The 24234-nt window shown below is 52.3% G+C and overlaps 1 protein-coding gene across 1 annotated transcript in view; it reads left to right on the forward strand.

Moving 5' to 3' along the window:
• Positions 1–24234, forward strand: part of ZAN (zonadhesin) — a 62560-nt gene that overhangs the window by 18749 nt on the left and 19577 nt on the right. The window contains exons 15-33 of the mRNA XM_055292631.1: positions 3523–3664; positions 3852–3971; positions 5041–5165; positions 5708–5853; positions 7571–7714; positions 9150–9260; positions 9371–9540; positions 10734–10936; positions 11912–12051; positions 12396–12645; positions 13215–13395; positions 14001–14112; positions 15275–15369; positions 17569–17745; positions 18974–19182; positions 19409–19553; positions 21021–21268; positions 21362–21526; positions 22189–22313. Coding sequence (XP_055148606.1) covers positions 3523–3664; positions 3852–3971; positions 5041–5165; positions 5708–5853; positions 7571–7714; positions 9150–9260; positions 9371–9540; positions 10734–10936; positions 11912–12051; positions 12396–12645; positions 13215–13395; positions 14001–14112; positions 15275–15369; positions 17569–17745; positions 18974–19182; positions 19409–19553; positions 21021–21268; positions 21362–21526; positions 22189–22313 — 3008 coding nt within the window. The remainder of the gene's footprint in view (positions 1–3522; positions 3665–3851; positions 3972–5040; positions 5166–5707; positions 5854–7570; positions 7715–9149; positions 9261–9370; positions 9541–10733; positions 10937–11911; positions 12052–12395; positions 12646–13214; positions 13396–14000; positions 14113–15274; positions 15370–17568; positions 17746–18973; positions 19183–19408; positions 19554–21020; positions 21269–21361; positions 21527–22188; positions 22314–24234) is intronic.

Below are 24234 nucleotides of genomic sequence, written 5' to 3' on the forward strand. Positions count from 1 at the left end.
GGAGAGCAGTGGCATGACAGTGGCTCCCTGCAGCCTCCACTTCCCAGGCTCCAGTGATCCTCCCACCTCAGCCTCCCGAGTAGCTGGGACTACAGGCACAGGCCACCATGCCCAGCTAATTTTCGAATTTTTGGTAGAGACAGGGTTTCGCCACGTTGCCCAGGCTGGTCTTGAATTCCCGAGTTCAAGCAATCCTCCTGCCTCAGCCTCCCAAAGTGCTGGGATTATAGGCATAAGTCACCGTGTCCAGCTGGGCACATTTCTTTTTTTATTTTATTTTTTTTGAGGCAGAGTCTAGCTCTGTCACCCAGGCTGGAGTGCAGTGGCATGATCTCAGCTCACTACATCCTCCACCTCCCAGGTTCAAGCAATTCTCTGCCTCAGCCTCCCAAGTAGCTGGGATAACAGGCTCACGCCACCATGCCCAGCTAATTTTTGTATTTTTAGTAGAGATAGGGTTTTACCATATATTCTTTACCTCTTTAAATCTTTTATCCATATTTATAAAGTGTACACAATAAGATTTTCTACCTCATATAAGATTATTGTAAAGATGAAATTAAGTCCTAACACATACAATTACTTAGTAAGTGTTAATTATTATCATTAGCAATTTATGATAAATATATGCAACCTATTAATTAAAAGTGCATTAAAGGGCCCAGCGTGGTGACTCACACCTGTAATCCCAACACTCTAGGAGGCCGAAGTGGAGGGATTGCTTGAGCCCAGGAGTCTGACGCTGCAGTGAGCTATGATTGTGACACTGCACTCCAGCCTGGGCGACAGAGTGACACCCTGTCTCAAAAAAAAAAAAAAAAAAGTACGTTAAGCTATTCATTAATGTCCAGAGCCTCTTCTCAGCTCCAAGTGTTCTTACCATTAACATCAGAGCTTCTGCTTGTCCCTTTTGGGACTATTATTTCTTTCCCCTGCCCCCTTTAACCAGTCTCCTGGGTCTCTCTGAGTTGCTGCTGAGATTAGCTTCAGCCACAGCCTGGGCAGAAAGATCTGTCACAACCATTGGCACCAAGAAGCTCTTCCCTCTGCCCTAGGAGGCATGTATTCACTTTTTTTTTTTTTTTAACAAACTATTCACTCACAGTCCTCTATTGATGCAAAAACCATTCTAGCTGTGTTTGTTTGTTTGTTTGTTTTTGAGACAGAGTTTTGCTCTTGTTGCCCAGGCTGGAGTGCAATGGCGCCATCTCCACTCACTGCAACCTCTGCCTCCCAGGTTCAAGCGATTCTCCTGCCTCAGACTCCCGAGTAGCTGGGATTACAGACATGTGCCACCACACCCAACTAATTTTGTATTTTTGGTAGAGATGGGGTTTCTCCATGTTAGTCAGGCTGGTCTTGAACTCCCGACCTCAGGCGATCCGCCTGCCTCAGCCTTCCAAAGTGTTGGGATTACAGGCGTGAGCCACTGTGCCTGGCTGTATTCACTTCTAATAGATTCATTTATGCATTCAACAAATGTTTATTTAGTACTTTCTTCAAAGGTGTTTTGTTTTTTTGTTTTTTGGGGTTTTTTTTTTTTTTTTTTTGGTAGAGATGGGGTCTGGCTCTGTTGCCCAGGCTGGTCTATGAACTCCTGGGCTCAACCCATCCTCCCACCTCAGCCTCCCAAAGTGCTGGGATTACTGTGGTGAGCCACTGCACCCAGCCTACTTAGTACTTTCTACTCCCCTGGCATTGGGGTCGCCACGAATAGGTTGTGGTCCTTGCCCTCATAATGCTCTCAGATTCAGAGAGACACCTGGGGTCTTGGTTTACTCCTTCATTCAGCAAGTATTTATTGAATGAGAGCACTCATGGGAGGGCTAAGATGTTGGGTAAAGACAGATATTGGCTGGGTGCGGTGGCTCATGCCTGTAATCCTAGCACTTTGGGAGGCCAAGGTGGGCGGATCACCTGAGGTCAGGAGTTCGAGGCCAGCCTGGCCAACATGGAGAAACCAAGTCTCTACTAAAAATACAAAAATTAGCCAGGCGTGGTGGTGCACACCTGTAATTCCAGCTACTCGGGAGGCTGAGGCATGAGAATCACTTGAACCAGAGGTGGAGGTTGCAGTGAGCCAAGATCATGCCACTTCACTCCAGCCTGGGTGACAGAGTGAGACTCCGTCTCAGAAAAAAAAAAAAAAAAAAAGACAGACATAAGGCTGGGTGCGGTGGCTCACGCCTGTAATCCCAGCATTTTGGGATGCCAAGGCAGGAGGGTCACTTGAGCTCAGGAATTCAACACCAGCCTAGGCAATATAGCAAGACTCCGTCTCTCCAAAAAAAAAAAAAAAAAAAAAGTCGGGCATGGTGGCATGTGCCTGTAGTCCCAGATACTTGGGATGTTGAGACAGGAGGATGGTTTGAGCCCAGGGGGTCAAGGCTGCAGTGAGCCATGATTGCGCCACTGCACTCCAGCCTGGGCAACAGAGGGAGACCCTGTCTCTTAAAAAACAAAAACAAAAACAAAAACAAGTGGGAGGAGAGAAGAGCATTCTGGGGGGAGAGAAAAGCACGTGCAAATGTGCTGTCGTGGTGGAAGTATCAAGTAGGTGGTGGGGAGAGGAATCACATGAGGAAGGTCAGGTCTGCATGGGAGAGCAGCCTCTCTCCCAGGCATGGCGGAGGGAAAGGAAGAACACCCAGGTGCGGAGGCTCACGCCTGTAATCCCAGCACTTTGGGAGGCTGAGGCGGGTGGATCACCTGAGGTCAGGAGCTCGAGGCCAGGCTGGTCAACATAGTGAAACCCCGTCTCTACTAAAAACACAAAAATTAGCTGGGCATGGTGGTGGGTGCCTGTAATCCCAGCTACTCAGGAGGCTGAGGCATGAGAATCACTTGAACCTGGGAGGCAGAGATTGCAGTGAGCTGAGATCATGCCATTGCTCTCCAGCCTGGGCAATAGAGTGAGACTCCATCAAAAAAAAAAAAAAAGAAAAGAAGGAAGGAAGGGAAGGAAGGAAGGAAGGAAGGAAGGAATGAAGGAAGGAAGGAAGGAATGAAGGAAGGAAGGAAAAGGAAGGAAGGAAAAAAAGGAAGGAAGGAAGGAAAAGGAAGGAAGGAAGGAAAAGGAAGGAAGGAAGGAAAGGAAGGAAGGAAGGAAGGAAGGAAGGAAGGAAGGAAGGAAAAGAAGGGCCGGGCACAGTGGCTCATGCCTGTAATCCAAGCACTTTGGGAAGCCAAGGCAGGCAGATCTCCTGAGGTCAGGAGTTCGAGACCAGCCTGGCCAACATGGAGAAACCCCATCTGTACAAAAAATACAAAAAATTCGCTGGGCATGGTAGTGGGCACCTGTAGTCCCAGCTACTTGGGAGGCTGAAGCAGGAGAATTGCTTGAGCCCGGGAGGTGGAGGTTCCAGTGAGCTGAGATTGCACCACGGCACTCCAGCTTGGGCAACAGAGTGAGACTCCATCTCAAATAAGTAAATAAATAAATATAAAAATGAAAAAGAAAAGCAAAGGGAGAAGTACTCTAGGAGCTATATGAGTGTGTGACCTCACATCCCTTTCTCCCAGCCTGGGGCAGAATGGTTCAGCCCCAACTGCACAGAACATTGCCGCTGCTGGCCAGGCAGTCGGGTCGAGTGCCAGATCTCTCAGTGCGGGACACACACCGTGTGCCAGCTTAAAAATGGCCAGTACGGATGCCACCCCTACGGTGAGAGCCCCTCCCCATGCTGTCCCCACCTGCCAGCCTGTTGGAGTAGATGTGACACCAGGATCCCAATCCCTCGCTTGAGCAGAGGAACGGGGGCCTGCCACCGGGCAGCGGGTGGGCCGGCATGTGGGGTCCAGCCTGGAGGAGCCACAGAAGCAGCTTTGCCTGTTCTCCTTCCTCCTCCCAGCAGGCACTGCCACCTGCGTGGTCTACGGAGACCCTCATTATGTCACCTTTGACGGGAGGCACTTTGGCTTCATGGGCAAGTGCACTTACATCTTGGCTCAGCCCTGTGGCAACTCAACAGGTAGGCCCTGGAGATGCTGCCGCGGCCTGGGGGGAGGGTCTGTGGGCATCGCTGCTGGGCATGGGACACGGTGGGTGGCAGGAAGGGGCAGGGCGCAGATGGGAGAAGAGGCAAAATAGGAGCAAGTTCTTCTGTAAGGTGAGGGTTGAAGGCCAGGAACAGTGACTCACACTGGTAACCTCAGCACTTTGGGAGGCTGAGGCAGGAGGATCACTTGAATCCAGGAGTTTGAGACCAGCCTAGGCAACACAGCAGGACTCTCATCTCCACGAAAAAAAAAAAATTAAAAATAAGGCCGGGCTCGGTGGCTCACGCCTGTAATCCCAACACTTTGGGAAGCCAAGGTGGGTGGTTCACTTGAGGTCAGGAGTTTGAGACCAGCCTGGCCAACATGGTGAAACCTTGTCTCTACTAAAAACGTAAAAAGTTAGCCAGGCATGGTGGCAGGCGCCTGTAATCCCAGCTACTCGGGAAGCTGAGGCAGGAGAATCACTTGAACCCTGGAGGCGAAGGTTGCAGTGAGCTGAGATCGAGCCACTACACTCCTGCACTCTAGCCTAAGCAGCAAGAGCAAAACTCCGTCTAAAAAAAAAAAAAAAAAAAAATTAAAAAATCAGCTGGGTGTGGTGGGACACACCTATAGTCCCAGCTACTTGAGAGGCTGAGGCAGGAGGATCGCTTGAGTCCAAGAGCTGGAGGCTGCAGTGAGCTATGATCACACCACTGCACTCCAGCCTGGGTTAGCAAAGTGAGACCTTGTCTCGAAAAATAAATAAATACATACATAAATGAAGTTTAAAAAAAAAAAACAAAGGCAGTGGTTAGGGAGCACAGATGCCCTGGAGGATGTTCCAGCCGCTGAATGGAGACAGACACGCTGCGGCTGCAGGCTCTTCTGGAAGAGGCAGTCGTGGTCTGCTCCTGTGTGGATCCGGCTTCCCCTACTGGACTTTGGTGCCGGTGTCTTGGTGGCACTAATCTCTCCCTGTGGCGCTGGGCTCAGGGCACTTTTTGCGGCAGATGTTCAGAAATGAGCCACTGGGCTCTCTTCATTCCTCTCCCCACCCAGACCCATTCTTCAGAGTGACAGCCAAGAACGAGGAGCAGGGACAGGAGGGCGTGTCCTGCCTGAGCAAAGTCTACGTGACCCTGCCCGTGACCACCGTCACCTTGCTTAAGGGCAGACGCACTCTGGTGAGCCCCATTCCACCCCCACCATCCTTGCAGGGTCTGACTGTGTGTCCTGGCCGACCCCTCCAAGCCCTGAACTCTTCCATGGATGGGGTTCAACAAGACAGTGGCCTGCAATCCCAGCTCCTTGGGAGGCTAAAGTGGGAGGATTGCTTGAGGCCAGGAGTTTGAAGCCAGCCTGGGCAAGACAGCAAGAACCTGTCTCTTAAAAAATAGAAAAACTTAGCCTGGCGTGGTGGCACTTGCCTGTTGTCTCCTCTACTCCAGAGGCTGAGGTGGGAGGATTGCTGGAGCCTAGGAGGTTGAGGCTGCAGTGAGCTGTGATTGCACCATTGCACTCCAGCCTGGGCAACATATAAGACACTGTCTCTTAAAAACAAAAACAAAACAGTGATGAGGAAGCTCCAGTCCACTCCTGGTGGATGAGATTGTTAGGCAGCTGTGGATGGTGTCCTGCCTTCCAGCTATGGAAATGAAAGTCTGCTGGGGTCCTCCTTGACCCGCAGATCTGTCTGTCTGTCTCTTGCCTCTGCCCTGCCTTCCAGGTTGAGGGTCAACGAGTTACTCTCCCAGCCATACCCTCTAAAGGCGTCTTCCTGGGTGCAAGCGGGCGATTCGTGGAGCTGCAGACGGAGTTCGGTTTGCGGGTGAGATGGGATGGTGACCAGCAGCTGTATGTTACTGTGTCCAGGTAAGGCAGTGTCCCGGCCAGGCAGCTGCCACTTCTTCCTGCTGCCTCTTCTTCCTGCTGCCCACCCTGCCCACACCTCTTCCATCCCTGGCACCACTACTTGATCCTTTATGCATCTCTTGATGGGTGGGAAGCACTCTGCTTAAGTGGGGATCCCTTTGGACCAGGAGACAGGAGAAAATGGTTTCGGGGCATGTGATACATAGCAGGATGGATGTACATGCTTTGGGAATGTGCTAGGAGGAGCACTAGTGAGTTCTGGAGGCTTTCAGAAGGACAGTCACCTGGTCCCATTCTCGAAGGAAGAGTGGCTCCCCAGATGGACGAAACAAGGGAAAGAAAGATTCTTCTTCTTCTTCTTCTTCTTTTTTTTTTTTTTTTTTGAGACAGGATCTCTCGCTCTGTTCCCTAGGCTGGAGTGCAGTGGTGCTATCTCGGCTCACTGCAAACTCTGCCTCCCAGGTTCAAGCAATTCTCCTGCTTCAGCCTCCCAAGTAGCTGGGATTACAGGCGTGCACCACCACGCCCGGATAATTTTTGTATTTTTAGTAGAGACAAGATTTCACCATGTTGGCCAGGCTTGTCTCAAACTCCTGACCTCAGGTGATCCTCCTGCCTCGGCCTCCCAAAGTCTTGGGGTTACAGGGGTGAGCCACTGTGCCCGGCGAAAGAAAGACTTTATAAAAATACTTTATAGAGGCCAGGTGCAGGAGTTCCCGCCTGTAGCCCTGCACTTTGGGAGGCTGAGGCGGGAGAATCCCTTGGGGCCAGGAGTTCCAGACCAGCCTGGGCAACATAGTGAGACCCTATCTCCACAAAAAAATTTAAATATTAGCCAGGCATGGTGGCCTGCACCTATAATCTCAGCACACCGGGAGGCCGAAGCAAGAGGATCACTTGAGCCCAGGAGTTCCAGACCAGCCTGGACAACATAGTGAGATCCTGTCTCTTAAAAAAAATTAGCTTATCGTGGTGGTACTTGCCTGTAGTCTCAGCTACTCAGGAGGCTGAGGTGGGAGAATCGGTTGAGCCCAGGAGTTGGAAGCTGCAGTGAGCTGAGATTGCACCACTGTGCTCCAGCCTAAGCCACAGAGGGTGACCCTATCTCTAAAATAAATAAATAAATAAATAAATAAATAAATAAATAAATGAATAAATAAATAATTTGGCCAGGCACGGTGGCTGACACCTGTAATCCCAGCACTTTGGGAGGCCAAGGCAGGCAGATTATCTGAGGTCAGGAGCTCGAGACCAGCCTGGCCAACATGGTGAAACCCCATCTCTACTAAAAATACAAAAAAATTGGCTGGGCGTGGTGGTGTGTGCCTGTAATTCCAGCTACTCAGAAGGCTGAGGCAGGAGAATGGCTAGAACCCGGGAGGCAGAGGTTGCAGTGAGCCGAGATTGCGCCACTGCACTCCAGCCTGGGTGACAGAGAGAGACTTCATCTGAAAAAAAGGATAATAAAATAAAAATAAATAAATAAATAAGGTGAGAGTGTTTTAGGGCCAGCAAGGGGTTTGCTGTGGCTGAACAATGAACAGAGGGGAAGGAGGCTTGGGGGAGGGCCATGGGGTCCTCTTGTCCATTCCACACCTCTTCATCCTCCCCACGCCCTCTGTTTTGGGACCCCAGCTCCTTGCCTTCTCTGCCACTGCCCCTTGAGGACCGAGGCTTCTTCTCTCCATTAATGCCCGCTCCTCTCCTGTTCCCCCAGCACCTACTCTGGCAAACTCTGTGGTTTGTGTGGGAACTATGATGGCAACAGTGACAACGACCACCTGAAGTCGGACGGCAGCCCAGCAGGAGACAAGGAGGAGCTAGGGAACAGCTGGCAGACGGACCAGGACGAGGACCAGGAGTGAGCAAGGAGCCCTCCCACCAGGGTCCGGGGAGGGTTCTGTCCCCTTCCTGGAACTCTCATTTTTTTTTTTTTTTTTTTTGAGATGGAGTCTCCTTCTGTTGCTCAGGCTGGAGTGCAGTGGTGCCATCTCAGCTCACTGCAACCTCCGCCTCCCAGGCTCAAGCAATTCTCCTGCCTCAGCCTCCCGAGTAGCTGGGCTTACAGGCGCCCGCCACCATGCCTGGCTAATTTTAGTATTTTTGTAGAGATGAGGTTTCACCCTGTTGGCCAGGCTGGTCTCAAACTCCCGGCCTCAAGTGATCCGCCTACCTTGGCCTCTCAAAGTGCTGGGATTACAGGCATGAGCCACCACGCCACCACGCCCAGCCTTCCCCCAACCCCCCCTTTTTTTTTTGAGATGGGATCTCCCTCTGTCTTCCAAGCTGGAGTGCAATGGCACGATCATGGCTTACTGCAGCCTCAAACTCCTGGGCTCAAGCAATCCTCCCTTCTCTGCCTCTCAAATAGCTTGGACTATACCATGCCCAGCTAACTTTAACAAAATTTTTTGGTAGAGATGGGGGGTCTCACTATGTTGACCAGGCTGCTGGCCCTCCCCAACTTTTTTTTTTTTTTTTTTGAGATGGAGTCTTGCTCTGTCACCCAGGCTAGAGTGTAGTTGTTGTGCAATCTCAGCCCACTGAAACCTCTGCCTCCTGGGCTTAAGTGATTCTCACGCCTCAGTCTCCCAAGTAGCTGAGATTATAGGCACATGCCACCACACCTGTCTGATTTTTGTATTTTTAGTAGAGACGGGGTTTCATCACATTGGCCAGGCTGGTTTCGAACTCCTGACCTCAGGTGATTCACCTGCCCTGGCCTCCCAAAATGCCGGGATTACAGGCATCACCACCACACCCAGCCTGTGCCCTCCCTTTAAAAAATGACTGGCATTGCCCCTTTCTCCTCTCTACCCTGGAGACTTCAAGTTGTTCTTTCAGTTGCTCAATATTCTTTTTTGTTTGTTTGTTTGTTTGTTTTTAGAGACAGGGCCTTGCTCTGTCGCCCAGGCTGGAGTGCAGTGGTTCAATCACAGCTCACTGCAGCCTCCAACTCCTGGGCTCAACTGATTCTCTCACCTCGGCCTCCTGAGTAGCTGGGGCTATGGACGTGCACCACCAAACCCAGCTAATTTCATATTTATTTTTAAAGAGATGGGATCTCACTGTGTTACCCAGGCTGGCCTGGAACTCCTGGGCTCAAGTGATTCTCCCTGCTTTGGCCTCCCAGAGTGCCTGGCCGGGGCTCAGTGTTCAAACATCCTCTGGGAGGGGTTTCCCAGCTGACAGGCTGGTTTGCCAGTCCCGGCCTGCCAGCCTTGCTGCCTGCTGGATTAGGGCTGAGCTGGAAGTGAGCCTTTGTCTTTAGGGCATTTGGGGTGGGTCTCTTGCAGGTGTCAGAAGTACCAGGTGGTGAATCCCCCGTCTTGTGATTCATCTCTGCAGAGCAGCATGTCGGGGCCAGGGTTCTGTGGACGGCTGGTCAACACTCATGGCCCATTTGAGTATGAAGGAGGGCAGGCAGGGTCGCACAGGGGCGGTGCTTGGCACCTGGGCTCCTCCAAGGCTCTACCCCCGTCCACCCCATTCCCCCTGACTTGGTCTTTTCCCTCAGGACATGCCTGCTGCACGTGAAGGCCACTTCCTTCTTCGACAGCTGCATGCTTGATATGTGCAGATTCCAGGGGCTGCAGCACCTGCTGTGCACACACATGTCCACCATGACCACCACCTGCCAGGACGCAGGCCACGCCGTGAAGCCCTGGAGGGAACCCCACTTCTGCCATGAGTTGTGCCAAACTCAGGGGAGAGGCCGGGCACGGTGGCTCACACCTGTAATTCCAGCACTTTGGGAGGCCGAGGCGGGTGGATCACGAGATCAGGAGTTCGGGACCAGCCTGGCCAACACACTGAAACCCCGTCTCTACTAAACATACCAAAATTAGCCAGGCATGGTGGCATATGCCTGTAGTCCCAGCTACTCTGGAGGCTGAGGCAGGAGAATCGCTTGAACCTGGGAGGTGAAGGTTGCAGTGAGCCGAGATTGCACTACTGCACTCCAGCCTGGGTGACAGAGTGAGACTCCATCTCAAAAAATAATAAAAATAATAAATAAATAAATAAATAAATAAATATACAAAAATTAGCTGTGTGTGGCAACGGGTGCCTGTAATCCCAGCTACTCGGAGGCTGAGGCAGGAGAATTGCTTGAACCTGGGAGGCAGAGGTTGTAGTGAGCCGAGATTGCACCACTGCACTCCAGCCTGGGTGACAGAGTGAGACTCCATCTGAAAAAAATAATAAAAATAATAAATAAATAAATAAATAAATAAATAAATAAAAATACAAAAATTAGCTGTGTGTGGCAACGGGCGCCTGTAATCCCAGCTACTTGGGAGGCTGAGGCAGGAGAATCGCTTGAACCCGGGAGGTGGAGGTTGCAGTAAGCACAGATTGCGCCACTGCACTCCAGCCTGGGCAGCGAGAGTGAAACTCTGTCTTTTTTTAAAAAAAAAAAAGTGTTTCTGTGCAGCCCAAGTCATCCCACGCAGGCACACGGTACAGGCCCTAGGCAGAGGAGGCAACGTGGCTGCCTCCCAGCTCCTGGTGTGGCCCAGCTCTTTGGGGAAGCTGCTTTAGGGCAGGTCTATCCCCTGACTCAGACCTCACAGATGGCCCCGGTCCCCTGCGGGCCAACAGCTCACCTGGGGCATGTCCACACAGGAGCGCTGCCAGCGGTGGGTCGGTCTGCTCCCGCCATAGGTCTATCTAAGGCTCTCAGGGCAGGCGCCTTAGTGCTGGCCCTGCAGCCCCAGGGACCCAGCAGTCTCCTTGGGGAAGCTTCTCACAGTCACTCTCTCTTCTCGAGATTGGCCAGAAGCCTAGAGCTGGGACCCTTCCGAACGTGTCCTTCCTGTTTCCCACCCGGCCCCATGGCTTGTTTGTCTCCTTCTCACCCAAGCTTCTCCCTCCACCAGCAATGGCCTGCCCGCCCAACAGCAAGTACTCCCTGTGTGCGAAGCCATGCCCTGACACCTGCCATTCAGGATTCTCTGGCATGTTCTGCTCAGACTGGTGCATGGAGGCCTGTGAATGCAATCCGGGCTTCGTCCTCAGTGGCCTCGAGTGCATACCTCACTCCCAGTGTGGGTGCCTCCACCCTGCAGGCAGCTACTTCAAGGTGAGTGGCTGCGTGGACCTCTCAGCCCTGCAGCTAGAAAGGGCCTGCTCCCTGCTCTCACACCCCCTGCAAGCTCTTTCTTTTCTTTTCGTTTCTTGTTTTGTTTTGTTTTATTTTTGAGACGGAGTTTTGCTCTGTCGCCAGGCTGGAGTGCAGTGGCGCGATCTCGGCTCACTGCAACTTCTACCTCCTGGGTTCAAGTGATTCTCCTGCCTCAGCCTACCGAGTAGCTGGGACTACAGGCGTGCACCACCACGCCAGCTAATTCTTGTATTTTTAGTAGAGACGGGGTAGGGGGCGGTTTCACCATGTTGGCCAGGATGGTCTTGATCTCTTGACCTCGTGATCTGCCCACCTGGGCCTCCCAAAGTGCTGGGATTACAGGCATGAGCCACCATGCCTGGCCCTTGTTTTTTGTTTTTTGTTGTTGTTGTTGTTGGTTTTTTTTTTTTTTTTGAGACAGAGTCTTGATCTGTTGTCCGGGCTGGAGTGCAGTGGCACGGTCTCAGCTCACTGCAACCTCCGCCTCCCAGGTTCAAGTGATTCTCCCGCCTAAGCCTCCCAAGTAGCTGGGATTACAGGCGTGCACTACCACGCCAGGCTAATTTTTGTATTTTTAGTAGAGATGGGGTTTCGCCATGTTGGCCAGGCTGGTCTCAAACTCCTGACCTCAAGAGATCCACCCGCCTTGGCCTCCCAAAGTGCTGGAATCACAGACGTGAGCTGCCACACCTGGCCTTGGATAGATCAATTTTGGTTGAAATGATGAATAGACCCAGAAATGATGGAGTGACTGAAAAAATGAATGGATGCCAAGCTTTTGCGGCAGATCTTGGAGCTGCAGGAAGAGAGGATGTCTCCCCACTATTAAGCCAGTGATCTGAACAGTTCTGGTGGGCTCTGGTGTCAGATCTGGGAAGAAAACAAAACAAAGCAAAAAACCACTTTCTCTTTCTTCCCTGCTGTCTTCCCCAGGTAGGGGAGCGGTGGTACAAGCCAGGCTGCAAAGAGCTGTGCGTCTGTGAAAGCAACAACAGAATTCGCTGCCAGCCCTGGAGGTGTAGGGCCCAGGAGTTCTGTGGCCAACAGGATGGTATCTATGGCTGCCATGCCCAAGCTGAGCCGTCAGGGTGGAAGGTGAGCTGGGGACTGCCCAGGCAACACCAGGCAACACCAGGCAAGGTGATGGGTCCTGCCCAAAGCAGCTTCCCCAGACAGCTGAGTCTCCACCAGGGCCTGGGAGGGGCAGCATTTTCAAGGACCCAGAGGGTGAGGTTGGGGACATCAGTGTTTCTCTTCGGCAGCTCCAAGCCAAGCCAACCACACTTCCTAGGGAAACACCACATCTGTGGGTGGGCCGTGGGGACCATGCCAATGTGGACTCTCCAGGATGGCAGCTCTGGGTCACAGCTTCCGGGGCGTGGAGGAGTGAGACTGTAAACTCCATCTTCTCCTCCGCAGGTGCCGCCACCTGCACGGCCTCGGGCGACCCCCACTACCTGACTTTCGATGGCGCCTTACACCACTTCATGGGCACCTGCACCTATGTCCTGACCCGGCCTTGCTGGTCCAGGTCCCAAGGCAGCTATTTTGTTGTGAGCGCCACCAACGAGAACCGCGGGGGGAACCTGGAGGTCTCCTACATCAAAGCCGTCCACGTGACGGTCTTTGACTTCAGCATCTCACTGCTCAGAGGCTGTAAGGTCATGGTGGGTGTCTTCCTCCTGCCTCCTGGACCCTGAACACCCAGCCTGTTTGCTTCTCTCCTGTGCCCCTCCTTGTCTGCATGCCCACCTCTCTGGCTCCTTAGAGCACCTGGGAGGCACCTGCAGCTGACCCAGACCCTCTTCCTTGGACTCCCTCCTCCGTCTGTGAAATACCCAACAGCACCAGCCCCTCCTGCTCCCAGTTTTTTGCTTTTTTTTTTTTTTTTTTTTTTTGAGACAAGATCTTGTTCTATCACCCAGGCTGGAGTGCAGTGGTGCAATCATAGCTCATTGTGGCCTTGACCCCCTGGGCTCAAGTGATCCTCCCACCTCGGCCTCATAAGTAGCTGGAACTACAGGCATGCACCACCCGCACGGCTAATTTTTTTTTTTACTTTTTGTAGAGACAGGGTTTCTCCATGTTGCCCAGGCTGATCTCGAGATCCTGGGCTCAAGCGATCCTCCCGCCTCGGCCTCCCAAAGTGCTGGGTTTGCAGGCGTGAGCCCCCGTCCTTGCCTTTATCCCGAGTTCCTTCCTGACTCTCCTTTCTACGTCCTCCCTGCCTCTGCAGCTGAATGGCCATCGGGTGGCCCTACCTGTGTGGCCTGCACAAGGCCGGGTGACCATAAGGCTCAGCAGCAACTTCGTCCTCCTCTACACGAACTTTGGGCTCCAAGTTCGCTACGATGGGAGCCACTTGGTAGAAGTGACAGTCCCCTCCTCCTATGGCAGCCAGCTCTGTGGGCTGTGCGGTGAGTTTCCTGGGCACCTGCAGGGAAAGCTGGGACAATGAGTAGGCGTGTGACCTGGTCCCAGTTCCCCCAACATCTCTGTGAGGTGTTCTAAGTATTTGTCAACTGACTAATTGGTTGAGGACATTAGGCATGAAGGTAGGAGTTAAGGGAAGATGGAGATGAAGAGACAGAAAAGGGCCAGGCATGGTGGCTCATGCCTGTAAATGCAGCACTCTGAGAGCCCGAGGTGGGTGGATCACTTGAGGTCAAGGGTTCGAGACCAGCCTGGCCAACATGGTGAAAACCTGTCTCTACTAAAAATACAAAAATTAGCCAGGCATGGTGGTGCACGCCTGTAATCCCAGCTACTCGGGAGGCTGACGCGGGAGAATCGCTTGAACCTGGGAGGTGGACATTGCAGTGAGCTGAGATCGCGCCACTGCACTCCAGCCTGGGTGACAGAGCAAGACTCCATCTCAAAAAAAAAAAGAAAAAGAAAAAGAGACAGACAGGGTTAACCTTGCTATGTAGAGTGAAGAGTGAGGGTGCCAAGAGGATGGTGGCCCTGGAGCCTGGCCTGCTGGGGGCCCCTTGTTGCCTGTTTTAACGACTCCCTCCTCCAGGGAACTACAACAACAACAGCTTGGATGACAACCTGCGCCCTGACAGAAAGCCTGCAGGCGACTCCGTGCAGCTGGGGGCCGCCTGGAAGTTACCTGAATCCTCTGAACCTGGGTGAGCTGGGAGTCAGGGGAGCCAGGTAGGAGGGGCTGGGCCTGGGAAGGGCCTCAGGGGCAGCTTGGAAGTGTCCTCTGTGTGTCCCCACTCTCTCTGTGCTGTACCTCCCTACTAGCAGGAAACTGGCAATCTCTCCTGTTTAGACTCTCCAAGATTGGAGTTGGTAAGAAGTTGTTCTGACTTCCCATGCCCACGCCTGCTGATTTCTCCCATGCTTAGTGATCTCTTTGGAGGGCCCACTTGGGAAGTTCACCCTGAGGTCTAGCCTTTTTCCTTCCTGCTGCATCTCCTGGCCTTCCTACTTGAGGGCACCGTTTTGTCCTCTTCTCCTGTATCCCTCTCTCTTTCCCTGTCCACTTTTTGTTGTTGTTGTTGTTTTTGAGACAGAGTCATGCTCTGTCACCCAGGCTGGAGTGCAGTGGCGTGATCTCAGCTCACTGCAACCTCTGCCTCCCAGGTTCAAGTGATTCTCCTGCCTCAGCCTCTCAAGTAGCTGGGATTACAGGCGCTCACCACCACGCCTGGCTAATTTTTATATTTTTATCTGAGACAGGAATTCTCCATGTTGGCCAGGCTAGTCTCAAACTCCTGACTTCAGGTGATCTGCATTCCTTGGCCTCCCAAAGTGCTGGGATTACAGGTGTGAGCCACTGCACCCAGCCCCCTGTCCACTTTTGCTTCGGTTTGGGAGATGGTTCCTCAGGCCCTCAGGTTTTGTCTTGTCTTTTTTCTTTTCTTTTCTTTTCTTTTTTCTTTTCTCTTCTCTTCTCTTCTCTTTTCTTCCTTCCTTCCTTCTTCCTTTCCTTTCCTTTTTCCTTTCCTTTTTTTCTTTTCTTTTCTTGAGACAGGGTCTTGCTCTGTTGCCCAGGCTGGAGTGCAGTGGTGCAATCACAGCTCACTGAAGCCTCCAACTGCTGGGCTCAAGCCATCCTCCCACCACAGCCTCCTGAGTAGCTGGGACTATAGGCACATGACACCACGCCCGGCTAATTTTTAAAAATTTTGTGTAGAGATAGGATCTCACTATGTTGCCCAGGCTGGTCTTGAACTTCTAGTCTCAAGCGATCCTCCTGTCTTGTTCTCCCAAAATGCTGGGATTATAGGCATGAGCCACTGCGCCCAGCCTGTAGCCCTCAGTTTCTATTCTCTCCTCATTCAGCTGTTTCCTTGTGGGTGGCAAGCCCTCCAGCTGCCAGGAGAACAGCATGGCAGATGCCTGGAACAAGAACTGTGCGATCTTAATAAACCCTCAGGGTAAGGCATGTCCCTGCTGGCCCTTTTTCCTCTCTGAAGGACAGGAGGCTAGGGAGGGAGTCTAGTCAGGGAGGGAGAAACAACAAGACCAGAAACAGATGGAAAAGCACGAGGAAGGCAAATGGGAACACAGGGCCAGCCAGCAGTCACCTTCTTGGGACCTATGACCAATGGGTCTGTATTTGTGTCTCAGGCAGTACATAAATCCAGGATTTCTTTTTTTTTTTCTATTAAAAATGTTTTAATAGGCTGAGTGCAGTGGCTCATGCCTGTAATCCCAGTACTTTGGGAGGCCGAGGAGGGCAGATCCTGAGGTAAGGAGTTCGAGACCAGCCTGGCTAGCATGGTGAAACCCCATCTCTACTAAAAATACAAAAAATTAGCCAGGCGGCCGGGCGCGGTGGCTCACGCCTGTAATCTCAGCACTTTGGGAGGCCGAGGGGGGTGGATTATGAGGTCAGGAGATCGAGACCATCCTGGCTAACACGGTGAAACCCCATCTCTACTAAAAATACAAAAAATTAGCTGGGCGTGGTGGTGCGCACCTGTAGTCCCATCTACTCAGGAGGCTGAGGCAGGAGAATTGCTTTAACCTGGGAGGTGGAGCTTGTAGTGAGCAGAGATCGCGCCACTGCACACCAGCCTGGGCGACAGAGTGAGACTCCGTCTCAAAAAAAAAAAAAAAAAAAAATTAGCCAGGCACGGTAGCACGCGCCTGTAGTCCCAGCTACTCAGGAGGCTGAGGCAGAACAATTGCTTGAACCTGGGAGGCAGAGGTTGCAGTGAGCTGAGATTGCGCCACTGCACTCCAGCCTGGGCGACAGAGCGAGACTCGGCCTCAAAAAAAAAAAAAAAGTTTTAATAGAGATGGGGGAGTCTCACTATGTAGCCCAGGCTGTTCTCGAACTGTGGACCTCAAGGAATCCTCCCCTTCGGCCTCCCAAGTAGTTGGGATGACAGGCATGAGCCACCACGCCTGGCTGTTTTTTCTTTTTTCTTGTTTTTTAGAGACAAGGTCTCACTCTGTTGCCCAGGCTGGAGTGCAGTGGCACGATCACAGCTCACTGCAGGCTTGAACTCCTGGGCTCAAGTAATCCTCCTGCCTCAGCCTTCAGAGTAGCTGGGACCACAGGCATGCACCACCATGCCAAGCTAATTTTTTTGAATCAGAGTCTTGCTCTGTCGCCCAGGCTGGAGTGCAGTGGTGTGATCTCTGCTCACCGCAGCCTCTGCCTCCCAGGTTGAAGCTATTTTCCTACCTCAGCTTCCCAAGTAGCTGGGATTACAGGCCTGTGCCACCACACCCAGCTAGTTTTTTTAATTTTTAGTAGAGAGAGCATTTCACCATGTTGGCCAGACTGCTCTTGAACTCCTGACCTCAAATGATCCGCCTGCCTCGGCCTCCCAAAGTGCTGGTATTACAGGCGTGAGCCACTGTGCCCGGCCTAATTTTTTAATATTTTCTGGAGACGGGGTCTTGCTATGCAGCCCAGTCTGGTCTTGAACTCCTGGGCTCAAGTGATTCTCCGACTTTGCCCTCCTAAAGTGCTGAGGTTACAGGTGGGAGCCACCACACCAATCTGGGTTTTGTTTGTTCGTTCGTTTTGTTTTTATTCAGACAGGGTCTTACTCTGTCACCCAGGTTGGAGTGCAATGGCACAATCATAGCTCATCCTCCTGCCTCAGCCTCCCGAGTAGCTGGGACTACAGGTGCTACAGGTGTGTACCACCATGCCGGGCTAATTTTTGTAGAGACAAGAGTTTCACCGTGTTGCTCAGGCTGGAAAATCCAGTATTTTTTTTTTGAGTTGGAGTCTCGATCTGTTGCCCAGGCTGGAGTGCAATGGCGTGATCTCAGCTCACTGCTGCCTTCGCCTCCTGGGTTCAAGAGATTCTCCTGCCTCAACCTCTCGAGTTGCCTGGACTACAGGCACCCTCTACCATGCTCTGCTAATTTTTGTATTTTTAGTAGAGACTGGGTTTCACCATGTTGGTCAGGTGAGTCTCAAACTCCTAACCTCAAGTGATCTGCCCCCCTCGGCCTCCCAAAGTGCTGGGATTACAGGTGTGAGCCACTGTGCCTGGTGGGAAAATCCAGGTTTCGACTGAAGTGGATGTTGAATCAGCCCCAGGGAAGCCACATGGCCCTGCTCCTTCCTGGCCCCTCCCCTGGCTCACCTGCCTTCTCTCTTCCTGCAGGACCCTTCTCTCAATGTCACCAGGTGGTGCCCCCCCAGTCCAGCTTTGCCAGTTGCGTGCATGGCCAGTGTGGGACCAAGGGCGACACCACGGCCCTGTGCTGCTCCCTGCATGCCTACGCGTCCCTGTGTGCCCAGGCTGGCCAGGCTCCTGCCTGGCGGAACAGAACCTTCTGCTGTGAGTGACTGGCCACCTGTTCCCACAGCCCATAGGCACCCTCCAGAATTCTGCCCTCTCTTTCTTCCTCTAAATTCTTTTTTTTTTCTTTTTGAGACAGAGTCTCGCTCTGTTGCCCAGGCTGGAGTGCAGTGGTGCAATCTCGGCTCACTGCAACCTCTACCTCCTGTGTTCAAGCCAAGATGGGTGAATCACCTGAGGTCAGGAGTTGGAGACCAGCCTGGTCAACATGGCAAAACCCTGTCTCTATTAAAAATACAAAAATTGGCCAGGTGTGGTGGTGAGCACCTGTAATCCCAGCTACTGGAGAGGCTGAGATGGAAGAATTGCTTGAACCTGGGAGGCGGAGGTTTCAGTGAGCCGAGATCGCACCACTGCACTCCAGCCTGGACAACAAGTGTGAAACAAAAAACAAGAGTGAAAAACAAAACAAAACAAAAAGTTTTGGCGATGGATGGTGGTAATGGCAGCACAACAAGGTGAATGTACTTAGTGCTGTTGAAGTGTACATTTAAAAATTGTTGCCGGGCGCGGTGGCTCACGCCTGTAATCCCATCACTTTGGGAGGCCGAGGCGGGTGGATCATGAGGTTAGGAGATCGAGACCATCCTGGCTAACACGGTGAAACCCCATCTCTACTAAAAATACAAAAAATTAGCCAGGCGTGGTGGTGGGCGCCTGTAGTCCCAGCTACTCGGGAGGCTGAGGCAGGGGAATGGTGTGAATCTGGGAGGCAGAGCTTGCAGTGAGCCAAGATCATGCCACTGCACTCCAGCCTGGGCGTCAGGGAGAGACTCTGTCTCAAAGAAAAAAAAATTGTTAAAATGGTAGATTTTATGTCTGTTTGTTTTTGTTTGTTTGTTTTGCTTTTGAGAGTCTCACTGTCGCCCAGGCTGGAGTGCAGTGGTCTGACCTCGCCTCATTGCAACCTCTGCCTCTCAGGTTCAAGAGAGTCTCGTGCCTCAGCCACCCAAGCAGCTGGGACTACAGGCGTGCGCCACCACGCCTGGCTAATTTTTGTATTTTTAGTAGAGTTGGGTTTTCACCATGTTGGCCAGCCTGGTCTCGAACTCCTGACCTCAGGTGATCCACCTGCCTCGGCCTCCCAAAGTGCTGGGATTACATGTGCGAGCTACTGCTCCTGGCCACTACTAGGAGCTTTTGATGCCCCAAGGTTTGGGGGCTGGACATGCCACCCCACTCTTCCTAATGCTCTCATTTTCTTTAGCTATGAGGTGCCCACCTGGCAGCAGCTACAGCCCCTGCGGCAGCCCCTGCCCTGCCACCTGCAGCAGCATAAACGACCCGAGGGACTGCCCCAAAGCACTGCCCTGTGCTGAGAGCTGCGAATGTCAGAAAGGCCACATCTTGAGTGGAACCTCCTGCGTGCCCCTTGGCCAATGTGGCTGCACTGACCTAGCGGGCTCCTACCACCCGGTGAGAGGCCAGCTAGCAGGGGCCCCACCCTTTCCAGGCCCACATGTTTGGGGTCAGGGCAAGCTCAGGAGAGGCAGGAGGAAGGCTCAGAACCTGGGAGGGGCAAGGCTGGCCAAGGCTGGGGGGTGAGGAGGAAGGACAGATGCTGTAGCCAGCTTCAAAAGGGCATTGACCCATCTCCCGATTTCGACTTTCTGTTGGCTCTGCTGATCCCTGTGGCCCACAGGTTGGGGAGCGCTGGTACACAGAGAACACCTGTACCAGGCTCTGCACCTGCTCCGTCCACAACAACATCACCTGCTTCCAGAGCACCTGCAAACCCAACCAGATGTGTTGGGCCCTGGATGGGCTGCTCCGTTGTCGGGCCTCAGGTAGGAGGACCACGGTGATGGGGGGACCCCACAGCCCTGAGGCCCACTTTCCCAACTCCCCAACAGATTCCCTGCTGCCTGTAGCACTGGGGTTCAGGTTTCGGCTGGTAACTCTGCTGCAACCAAGAGCTTCCGGTGGGAAAGATGACCTCCAATTGCCGAGAAGGGAACCTTGGGGCTCACCCATCCTTCTCCTGTAGCGGCCACCAACTTAGATGGGATATTATAAATCCTTCCCTGGGGCCAGACGCCGTGGCTCACACTTGTAATCTCAGCACTTTTGAAGGCCAAGGTGGGCAGATCACTTGAGACCAGGAGTTCAAGACCAGCCTGACCAACATGGCTAAACCCTGTCTCTACTAAAAATACAAAAATTAGCCTGTAAGCCCAGCTACTCGAGAGGCTGAGGCAGGAGAATTGCTTGAACCCAGGAGCCAGAGGTTGCGGTGAGCAGAGATTGTGCCATTGCACTCCAGCCTGGGCGACAAGAGCAAAACTCCGTCTCTAAATAAATATATCTTTTCCTGGAGGCCAGGCATGGTGGCTCATGCCTGTAATCCCAGTGGTTTGGAAAGCTGAAGTGGGAGGATCACTTGAGGCTAGTAGTTCAAGACCAGCCTGCGCAACATAGTGAGACCCCATCTCTACAAAAAAAAAAAAGGTAAAAAGTTTAAAATTAAAGACATTGCACCTGTAGTCCCTGCTACTTGGGAGGCTGAGGTAGGAGGATCTCTTGAGCCCAGGTCTGCAGTGAACTATGATCTTGCCACTGTATGCCAGCCTGGGTAACAGAACAAGACCCTGTCTCTAAAAAAAATTTTTTTTTAATTAGTTGAATAGGGTACTTCATGCCTGTAGTCCCAGATACTCTGGAGGCTGAGGTAGGAGGACCGCTTGAGCCCAGGAGTTTGAGGCTGCAGTGAGCTATGACCATGCCACTGCATTCCAGCCTGGGTGACAGAGACCATGTCTCAAAAAAGAAAAAAAAAAAATCCTTCCTCCAAAGAATCATGCCCCCCTCCACCCGTAAACCTCACACCTCCTAACCCTGGCCCCGGGTTTTTGTTTGTTTGTTTGTTTGTTTGTTTTGATGCAGTGTCTATGTTGCCCAGGCTGGAGTGCAGTGGCGCAATCTTGGCTCACTGCAAACTTCGTCTCCCTGGTTCCAGCGATTCTTCTGCCTCAGCCTTCCAAGTAGCTGAGATTACAGGCACACGGCACCATACCCTAATTTTTTTGTATTTTTTTTAGTAGAGATGGGGTTTTACCATGTTGGTCAGGCTAGTATCAAACCAGCCCACCTTGGCCTCCCAAACCACTGGGATTACAGGCATGAGCCCCTGTGCACGGCCGGACCTGGGGTCTCGACTCTTTTCTGGAAGGCAGGGAGAACCCAGGACTAGTTTCCCAGGGACCCTGTACCTGCCAGAGGAGTGTCATAGCCCAGCTGTCTTTCTGTCCTCCCAGGTATGGGAGTGTGTCAGCTCCCAGGGGAGTCTCACTACGTGAGCTTTGATGGTAGTAACCATTCTATCCCGGATGCCTGCACTCATGTCCTGGTGAAAGTGTGCCACCCCGCCATGGCCTTGCCCTTCTTCAAGATCAGTGCCAAGCATGAGAAGGAGGAAGGTGGAACTGAGGCTTTCCGCCTTCACGAGGTCTACATTGACATCTGCGATGCCCAGGTCACCCTGCAGAAGGGCCACCGTGTGCTGGTGAGCTGGGTGTGGTGACCGGGGCTGGGAGGGAGCGCTGGGGAGGGGACTCTGGTCCCTGCTCCTACTCACCATCACTGTCCTCCTGTTTAGATCAACAGCAAACAGGTCACCCTCCCCGCGATCTCCCAGGTCCCTGGGGTCAGTGTCAAGTCCAGCAGCATCTACACCATTGTTAACATCAAGATCGGGGTGCAAGTCAAGTTTGACGGGAATCGTCTCTTAGAGATTGAAATCCCCACAACCTACAATGGAAAGGTGAGGAAAACATCTGGCTCTCCTCGCTGGGGAGGCAGCCCCGGGAGATTGGTGGCTGGCAGGGATGGGGGGCAGTGTTCACATTGTGCCTGCCCAAAGAGGCCACTCCTCAGGATGGAGCAGGGCAGTGGAGGAGTGCGCCTTTCGGTGTAGGATGGACAAGAGTGTTTCCAGGAAAAACCAGGAAAAACCATTCTGCCCGGGCGTGGTGGCTCACACCTGTAATCTCAGCACTCTGGGAGGCCGAGGCAGGTTGAGGTCAGGAGGTCGAGACCAGCCTGGCCAACATGGGGAAACCCTGTCTCTATTAAAAAAAAAAAAATTAGCTGGGGGTGGTGGTGCGCACCTGTAATCCCAGCTGCTTGGGAAGCTGAGGCAGGAGAGTCGCTTGAACCTGGGGGGCAGATAGTGAAGTGAGCCGAGATCATGCCACTGCACTCCAGGCTGGGTGACAGGAGTGAAACTCAAAAGAAGGAAGGAAGGGAGGGAGGGAGGGAGGAAGGGAAGAAAGGAAGGAAGGGAGGGAAACCACAGGAAGGAAGGAAGGAAGGAAGGAAGGAAGGAAGGAAGGAAGGAAGGAAGGAAGGGAAGGAGGGAGGGAGGGAGGGAGAAAAACCACTCTGTTGCTTCCCCAGCACGGAAAAACCACTTTCCCCCGCCAGGTCTGCGGTGTGTGTGGGAACTTCAATGATGAGGAAGAGGACGAACTAATGATGCCCAGCGATGAACTAGCGCATAGTGACAGTGAATTTGTGAACAGTTGGAAAGATAAGGACATTGACCCAAGGTAGTGGTCCCCTAAGACCCTCTAGCTTTTCTTTCTCTCTCTCTCCCTTTCTTTCTTTCTTTCTTTCTTTCTTTCTTTCTTTCTTTCTTTCTTTCTTTCTTTCTTTCTTTCTTTCTTTCTTTCTTTCTTTCCTTCCTTCCTTCCTTCCTTCCTTCCTTCCTTCCTTCCTTCCTTCCTTCCTTTTCTTCCTTTCTCTCTCTCTTTCTTTTCTTTTCTTTTTTCTTTTCTTTTCTTTCTCTCCTTTCTTTCATTTTTTTTTTTTTTTTCTGAGACAGAATCTTGCTCTGTCACCCAGGCTGGAGTGCAGTGGTGTGATCTCAGCTCACTGCAACCTCCGCCTCCCGAGCTCAAGTGATACTCCTGCCTCAGCCTCCCAAGTAGCTGGGATTACAGGCACCTGCCACCATGCCTGGCTACTTTTTGTAGTTTTTAGTAGAGACGGGGTTTCCCCATATTGGCCTGGCTGGTCTTGAGCTCCTGACCTCAGGCGATGTGGCCTCCCGAAGTGCTGGGTAATCATGAGCCACTGCGCCTGGCCCCTCTAGTTTTTGTTTTTTTCTTTTTCTTTTTGAGATGGAGTTTTGCTCTGTCACCCAGGCTGGAGTGCAGTGGTGCAATCTTGGCTCACTGCAACCTGTGCTTCCGGGGTTCAAGCAATTCTTGTGCCTCCACCTCCCAAGTAGCTGGGATTACAGGTGCACGCCACCACGCCCCACCCCCGGCTAATTTTTGTATTTTAGGTAGAGATGGAGTTTCACCATGTTGGCCAGGCTGGCTTTGAACTCCTGACCTCAAGTGATGCGCCCCACTTAGCCTCCCAAAGTGCTAGGATTACAGGCATGAGCCACTATGCCTGGCCACCCCTCCAGCTTTTCATAGCAACATGAGCTAGGGAGCCAGACTGTAGGGCACACCTGGGGCAGGAAGACCAGAATGTTCCTTTTTTCTTCTTCTTCAATTTTTAAATTTTTTTAGAGACAGGGTCTTGCCACGTTTGCCCACGCTGGTCTCAAACTCCTGGGCTCAAATGATCCTCCCGCCTCGGCCTCCCAAAGTGCTGGGATTACAGGCCAGAATGTTGCTTTGTGTGTGTGATTTGAGGGCGTTGACTTCTGGGCATTCTGGGGCGATGTGTGTAATTGATCCATCTCAAGGCTGCTAGAACCCACTTGAGGAAATGTGAAAGTCTTCCTTTCCTCGCTTAGAAACCTTGGAGGAGGAGCAGGAGCAGAGGCTCATGCCTGTAATTCCAGCACTTTGGGAGCCCAAGACTGGAGGATCACTTGAGGCCAGGAGTTTGAGACCAGCCTAGGCAACACAGCAAGACCCTGTCTCTACAAAAAATTAAAAACAAAAATTAGCCAGCCATGGTGGCACATGCCTGTAGTCCCAGCTATTCGGGAGGCTTCGGCAGGAAGATTGGTTGAGTCTGAGATTTGAAGGCTGCAGTGAGCTATGACTGCATCACTGAACTCCAGCCTGGATGACAGAGCAAGACGCTGTCTTAAAAAGTTTAAAAATAGCCGGGTGCAGTGGCTCACACCTCTAATCCCAACACTTTGTGAGGCCAATGTGGGAGGATTGCTTGAGCCTAGGAGTTTGAGACCAGCCTGGGCAACATAGCAAGACCTCATCTCTACAGAAAAAAAAAAAGAAAAGAAAAGAAAAGAAAGAAAGAAAAATAACCAGGTGTGGTTAGTCCCAGCTACTCACAAGGCTGAGGTGGGGCGATCCCTTGGGCCTGGGAGATTGAAATTGCAGTGAGCCTTGATCACGCCACTGCACTCCAGACTGGGCGACAGATTGGGAAGCAAAAAAGGAAATCTGGGAGAAGAGGAGGCCGATGGAAGATTGGCCAGAGCTCAGACCAGCTTCCCTGTGAATACCAGAGGGGTTAGGAGGGTGGGGAGTCCCTGAGAGG

This window comes from Symphalangus syndactylus, chromosome 9 (genome assembly GCF_028878055.3).
Source record: "Symphalangus syndactylus isolate Jambi chromosome 9, NHGRI_mSymSyn1-v2.1_pri, whole genome shotgun sequence".
In the NCBI taxonomy this organism is placed as follows: Eukaryota; Metazoa; Chordata; class Mammalia; order Primates; family Hylobatidae; genus Symphalangus; species Symphalangus syndactylus.